General features: G+C 46.2%; 1 protein-coding gene across 1 annotated transcript in view; it reads left to right on the top strand.

The window, feature by feature from the left end:
* Positions 1-7,300, top strand: part of ZFC3H1 (zinc finger C3H1-type containing) — a gene marked incomplete at its 5' end in the record, with an annotated part of 90,274 nt that overhangs the window by 33,589 nt on the left and 49,385 nt on the right. Inside the window, 2 exons of the mRNA XM_019515784.1 lie at positions 5,411-5,511; positions 6,788-6,991. Of these exons, the coding sequence (XP_019371329.1) occupies positions 5,411-5,511; positions 6,788-6,991 (305 nt within the window). The remainder of the gene's footprint in view (positions 1-5,410; positions 5,512-6,787; positions 6,992-7,300) is intronic.

Raw genomic sequence — 7,300 nt, 5'->3', positions numbered from 1 at the left:
ATAATCCCTTGGGGCGCTCTGGTGAACAAGCGTTCCCCCAGGTCCTGGTGAACCCCCCTTATAAATTTATAGGTGGCCATCAGGTCGCCCCTGAGCCTGCGCTTTTCCAAGCTAAAAAGTCCCATGGCTCTCAGCATCTTGTCATAAGGTCTGTTTTCCTGACCTCTGGTCAAGCGCATGGCTGTCCTCTGGACTCTCTCAAGCTTCTCCACATCCTTTTTGAATTGTGGAGCCCAAAACTGGACGTGGTACTCCAGCTGCGGCCTCACCAAGTCTGAGTACAATGGGAGAATGACGTCCTGGAATTTGCTTGAGAAGCATCTATGGATGCAAGCCAGTGTTTTGCTCGCTTTACTAGCTGCAGAATCACACTGAAGGCTCATGTTCATGTTGTGGTCAGTCCTGACCCCCAAGTCGCTCTTGTCCGTAGTGCTAGTCAGCGTAGCACTGCCAAGCCTATAGACATGCTGCAGGTTTTTTCCTCCCAAGGTGGAGAACCTTGCATTTTTCAGTGTTAAACACCATCAGGTTCTTGTCCGCCCATTTACTGAGCCTGTCAAGTTCAGCCTGCATTACCGTCCTGTCCTCAGGTGTGGATGCTTTTGTTCTATCACTTGCCACTACTGTGAACAGTCTAACTCCATCCTCTTTGGAACCAGTCTTCAGGTAGTTGAAGGCTGCTATTAAATTTCCTCTTAGTCTTTTCTGCTCCAGACTAAATAAGCCCAGTTCCCTCAGCTTCTCCTCAGAAGTCATGTGCACCAGTCCCCTCACCATTTTTCTTGCCTTCCACTGGACTGTCTCCAATTTGTCCACATCCTTTTTTTTAAGGGGGGTGGGGTGGGGGCAAAACTGAACACAGTTCTCCAGATGCGGCCTCACCAGTACTGAATAGAGGGGAATAATTACTTCTCTCGATCTGCTGGCAACACTAATACAACCCAGGATGCCATTAGCCTTCCTGACAACAAGGACACACACTGTTGGCTCATATTCAGTTTATTGTCCACTAGAACCCTCAGGTCCTTTTCTGCACAGCTGTTGCGTAACCATTTGGTCCCCAGCCTGTACGGGTGCATGGGATTGTTCCATCCTAAATGCAGGACCTTGTACTTGTCCTTATAAAACCTCATTGTTGGCCTAACTTCCTGAATCAGTAGCCTATACTCTGTTCAGGGCTAGGTGCAACCATCAAAGCAAAATCATGACACGTCCATTTGATACTGGGAGACTTGTATTGATACACAGAAGCAGCATATGATTAGCTAGCAAGCAAGCAAATCTCTCGCCACACACTGGGTTTCTAGGGATGGTCAAGGAATGCAGATGTCTGGCCAGTACACTGATCTGTGGGTCTGCTGCTTTGGTGACCTCAATTGCAGGCTGATGCCGGAAGAGAGAGTCTTTGTTTTCCACTTCAGGTTTATACCTTTAGTTCGTGCCATCTGTCCTGTGCCAGTGCTCAATTACTGGTGCATTAAGTCTGCTGCATTTGTTCAGCCAGTAAGCGGTTACTCGGATACAGTTCCCATAACACTGTAACTGGAGTTTTTCCACCCCAGAGTTGGCCTTGTTTTTGTGCTTCCAGCTGCACTTTTTATCTCCAATGAGACCCATTATGGCCTGGGCAAGACTCCCTCTCTCCCATCTTACCTTCCTTATCTGTGGGTGTGAATCACTGCTGTCAGGTTTTCTGTGGGAAACCTTTCCACTGCTGGTGGTTTCTGGGTCTTGCTATAACAAGCAAGTATTTGGCTATCCTTATGTCAAACAATAGTAATTTATGTTAACTATATATGTATTTATTATAATAACTCACTAAACTATAACATGTTAACTGCATATATGTGTACTAAAGAATAAATAACAGATCTAAACCCAAAAATGTAGTCAGCACTCATAAGACTTCTTTTGGTCCAAACCTCCAATTTGTCTAGGTCTCTCTCAATCCTAACCCTACCCTCCAGCATATCTTCTTCTCTCCTCTTTCTCCCGTGTGCGCCCCCCCCCGCCCCATGCCCTCCTGCAACTTGGTGTCATCTGCAAACTTGCTGAGGATGTACTCCATCCCATCTTCCAGGTCATGGATGAAGATATTGAATAAAACTAACCCCAGGACTGACTCCTGGGGATTGATACCAGTTTCCAACTAGTAAATCAATGGCTTGATGTCTACCTTTTGAGCCCAGCACTCCAGCCAGTTTTCTATCCACCTTACAGTCCATTCATCAAACCTGTACTTTCTTAGCTTGTTTGCAAGAATGCTGCAGAGACCCTATCAAAAGCCATGCTAAAGTCAAGTTATATTTACCGCTCTCCCCTCATCCATAGAACCAGTTATCTCATCGTAGAAGGCAGTCAGGTTGGTCAGGCATGACTTGCCCTGGGTAAATCCATGCTGACTGTTCCTAATCACCTTCTCCTCCAAGTGCTTAGGAAGTGATTCCTTGAGGGACCTGCTCCATGATTTTTTTTTTTCAGGGACTTGGGTGAGGCTGACCTCAGGTGGTCTGTAGTACCTTGGATGCTCCTTCATCCCTTCCTTAAAAGATGGACACTATTTGCCCTTTTCCAGTCATCCAGGACTTCTCCTGATTGCCACAAGTTTTCAAAGATCATGCCCAGCGGCTCTGCAGTTGCATCAGCCAACTTCCTCAGCACCATTGGGGTGCATCATGTCTGGCCCCTTGGACTTGTACACATCCAGCTTTTCTCATTGATCCCTATTCTGTTATTTTGCCCCTATTGGCTGCTCATCTTCTCCCCAGACTGTGCTGCCATGTGCTGTACTGACCTTGCCTGTGAAGACTGAGGTAAAAAAGGCATTGAGTCTTTTTTGCATCATCTATCATAACCAGGGATCAGGGTTTTCTGTTTCCCCTGGGGAAAAAGAGGAAATACACGGATTTCCCCCTTTACCCAAGGGGAATGTGAATTTCTCATTTTAAGAAGGAAACTCACACATTTTGCACTTCTGCAAAGAGCTCTCTGCGGCTGGCAAAGTTCCATCCTGCACAGGGCTGGAGGGAAGTGGGAGGAGGGCAGTCAGGCAGGGCAGCTTCATGTGTATATGGCTGCCAGGGAGGTTGGCGAGTAGCTCTCAGTACGTCTGTGGGGGCAGGATTGAGGTTCCCATAGGCAGATAGGGAGTGAATTTGGGCAGGATTGGGGCTGGAGCTGCTGCCCAGCTGGGTGGTGCATGGGGCTGAGAGCTGGAATGTGTGGCTGCAGGGCCCCAGCAGAGAGTGGGACTGGGCTGTGGGAAGCCCATCGGAGGAGAGGGGGGGACAGACATCCAGGGGGGACCATTTCAGGTGCAGGCGCAGGCTCCCTGCCCTGCTGTCCTCTCCCAGGGTCTCTGCAGCTCAGCAGGTGTGACCCAGTGCTGTAGGGCAGAGCGGAGCTACGCAGGAAAGTTCCTTACTGCCGTGAGTTCCATGCGGCCCTGGTGAGGCGCCCTCTACCCGTGTGGCAGCAGCGGCATGGGGTTGTGCCCTTTGCTGCTGCTGTGCAGGCAGGGGACACCTTGCCAGGGCAGTGAGGCATTTGCAGCAGTAAGGAGTTTCCCAGTGCATCCCTGCTCTGACTTTCAGTGTTGGGATATACCCACTAGGCTGTAGAGGCCCCAGGGGAAGCCAGTACGGCTGGGAGCCAGAGCCTGCAGCAGGCAACCCATGCCCATCCCCACCCAATGCACAGATCTGGTGGGCATGGGTCCTCCTTGCCCCCCTGGGAGTTTGTGCAATGATGGGGTGCCAGCCCCACCTACTGCTTGAGCCTGAGGCAGCAGGGGTGGGGGATCTGGGCTTTGTGCTCCACTCTGCTGTGGCAGCCAGGGCTTGGGTGCTGTAATGGAGGGCAGGGAGCTCTGGAACTGGGTCCCTGGCTGCATAGCTCTGGCAGCTGGGGGCTCCATCCAGCAGGGCTGGGGATGGGCGGGATACTGTGGATGGGGGGGCAAGAGCTACCAGCAGGGCTCAGGTGGCTAAGGGGGAGTGAGAGGCCCCAGCAGGGCTGGGGGGCTATGGCTTGTGATTGAGGGGCCTGGACCTTCGTTCTGTGAGCTAACAGGGCAGGGGGAGCTCTGATTTTTCCATGATGATAAACCCAAAATCAAATGCCAAAATGTATCCGTATGTAGGATTTATTTTATTATAGTGATTGAGGCACTGGTATGCTTCCAAACTGCTTTAAAATTGTAAATATATCAATAAAACATTGTGTTCAGCTGATACCTGTATATTTTATGGCCTTTCATTTTAATTATGGTTGGGGGGGGTGTTATCAGAAAAGTTGCATTTTTTTTTTATCAGAGGAAACAAAGGTCCCTGGTTATTAGGTTGCCTCCCTCATTCATTAAGGGTCTCGCTTTCCCTGATCATCACCTTGTTGCTGACATACTTGTAAAAACGTTTCATGTCCCTTGCTAGCTGCAACTCCAGTTGCACTTTGGCCTTCCTGATTTCATCCCTGAATGCCCAAGCAGTACTTTTTATACTGTTCCCTGATCATTTGTCCAAGTCTCCACTTGTAAGCTTCCTTTAGCTTATTAAAGAGTTCCCTGCTAAGCCAAGCTGGTCTACTGCTATACTTGCTAGTCTTGCTATGCAATGGGATGGTTTGTTCCTGTGCCCTCAATAAGGTTTCTTTAAAATACAACCAGCTCTCCTGGACTTCTCTCCCCCTCAGACTGGCCTCTAGCCCATCAGTTTCCTGAGTGAGTCAATGTCTGCTTTTTTTTTTTGAAGTCCAGGGTCCTTACTCTGCTGCTCTCCTCCCTTACTTTCCTCATGATCCTGAAATCAGTCATCTTGTGGTTTCTGCTGCCCAGCTTGCTGTCCACTTCCATGTTCCCCAGTAATTCTTCCCTGTTTGTGAGCAGCAGGTCAAGAAGAGCATGATCCCTACTTGGTGTCTCCAACACTTCCACTAGGAAGTTGTCCCCAACACTTTTCAAAAACTTCCTGGATTGCCTGTTCACTGCTATATTGATTTTTTTTTTTAAGCAGATGTCAGGGTGATTTTCAGGTGCCCCTTGGAAATCAGGGCCTGTGTTTGGGGGAACTTTGGCTGGCATCCTCCTGATCTGGTGGTCTATAGCAGATGTGTCCCCCTCTGACTTCAACCCACAGAGTTTCAACAGGTCTATCTTCACATCATATAAAATAAAAATATAAAATATTTTAAAAAGTAGCAATAAGACATGAAATGGATCTATGTATGTTTTGGAGGTATGAAAAAAATAAATACTGTCTCCTGTTTTGGTTTCACTTACCAAAAATTGAGTGGTTTGTAAATCAAGTGCTTCTGCACTTTGTTTTATTGTGATGATTTGAAGTGAGATTATCAGTAAATTGATCTGTGTAACCTAGGCTGGTGGTTGGTAATTACCAATGTATTTTTGTTGTAGCATCTTCTCCAGTACAGCCTCCCTTCTTTGAGTGTCCAATGGGATATTTTCCTCCTCCTCCTGCACCACCAATTGCCTTGTCATTGCCACTTCCAGTTCCGGTAAGCAATGAAACTTAAAACAAATTATGTTGGCTCTAATTATTTGAATTGATGTTTCTTTAAAGTACATTTTGGATCCTGTATTTCGTTTCTTTAAAGTATTTGAAAATTTTTGTGACCTCTTGTAGACTTTTGGCATTTTCTGGTGCCACTGGGCCTCTTCTACTGCTGATTTGTTCCCTTGCTTTAGTGAAGTAATTTGGAGTGATTTAGTCTTTTTCCAGGACCAGCCAAATCAAGCAGTTCTTTCAACCTCTTAGAGTTTCTCTGGTTTCTGTCTCTGTTGCTGCTTGGGTTCCAGTCAGTCTCTTGCTTTACTTTTTGCTTTAGAGTAGAGATGTCAAACTCATCTGGCCCTGTGGTCTGGATGAATGGTGTGGGGCCAGTATACAGCCCAGATTAATCCCAAGTGAAGGCTGGTCCTGTGTGTGACATGCATTGCAGACCAGCCAGGCCTTGTGTGTGTGGCTGGTGCACATGCTGCTTGAGTCAACTGTCAGACCTAGAGCAAGGACCAAGGACCATGGGCCACTTCTTTGACATGCCTGCTTTAGAGAGTTATATTTATCACTTCCAGATTGCATAGCTGAAGAAGAAGGGAGCTCAATTCTTTCTTCCATCCTCGGCTTTATTTCTAGGCTCTCTATATAAGTAAGCATCCTTTTGCCCATATTAATCACAAATAGACAAGGTCCTGCTGTTGCTCTATTTCATGTCTTTTCCACTCCCTCTGTCAGGGATGCAGTGTCACTTTCAGCTAGACTCTGGTTGCCTTCTCTCATGTGATTCCAGTAGCAATTTATATACCTATTTGTTTGGCTTCCTCTTCCAGGTGCATGCAGGCAATTTTTTTTCCTTTTTTTTGTTTAGGTGTTGCTTCTCATTTTATAAAACTTAAATACCTTCAAAGGACTTTGTAAGAACACTGCCTGGGGCAGTTCTTAAAGCTTTATCACAAGGTCACAGTTTCTTAGCAGTAAATTAACGTGTTTCTAGCTTTGGGCTGCCGTGGCTAGTCTGGTTCTATTCCCAAATTAACTTGTTTGTACCCAGCTACTGTACAGTGTAGTTATGCCCTTATTGTCACTGCCTGGCTGCTTGCCTGCCTTTGTAAATAGGAGCAGCTTTTTTTAGCTTCAGCCTTTTTGTGTCTGAACTGCAATATTTGAGTTATGGTTCCAAACCCTGATGTAATCTGTTTTAATTTGACCTTTGCTAATTTATCCAGAATAAACAATAGTTAGATTTTTCAATTTTTTTGTTTGTTACTTTTTAGGCAATACAGCCTTTAAGCCAACTTTATATGGATAGCATTTCTTGTGTTTCTCTTGAACCTCCTCCACCTCTCCCACCCCTTCCACCTGAGGAACCTGAACAGCCACCAAAACCTCCGTTTGCAGATGAGGAGGAAGAAGAGGAAATGCTGCTACGAGAAGAGCTTCTCAAGTCTCTAGCTAATAAACGAGCTTTCAGATCTGAGGTATTCCATTGTGTAATCTGTGAATATAGCCTCTAGATGGCAGTTTTGATCTTAATTATAAGTGTGACCTGCAACACATGGGGAATAGGCTCATTTTATGCTATTTTATTGATATGTAACATGGCCCTGAGTTAATTTAAAGAATCTGTTTTAAATTTGCCAGTTTCATCTGATCTGGTATGACTGGATTATGACACTTCAAGGGACTGAAAATCAGTTTGGAGGGAGGAGAATTTATGTTTGTTTGTTTGTTTGTTTGTTTGTTTGTTTGTTTGTTTGTTTGTTTGTTTGTTTGTTTGTTTGTTTGTT

This window comes from Gavialis gangeticus, unplaced genomic scaffold (genome assembly GCF_001723915.1).
Source record: "Gavialis gangeticus isolate Ggan-Ray unplaced genomic scaffold, GavGan_comp1, whole genome shotgun sequence".
NCBI lineage: Eukaryota > Metazoa > Chordata > Crocodylia > Gavialidae > Gavialis > Gavialis gangeticus.
The sequence above is the reverse complement of the archived record's forward strand: the minus strand, read 5'-3'. Positions and strand labels throughout refer to the sequence as shown.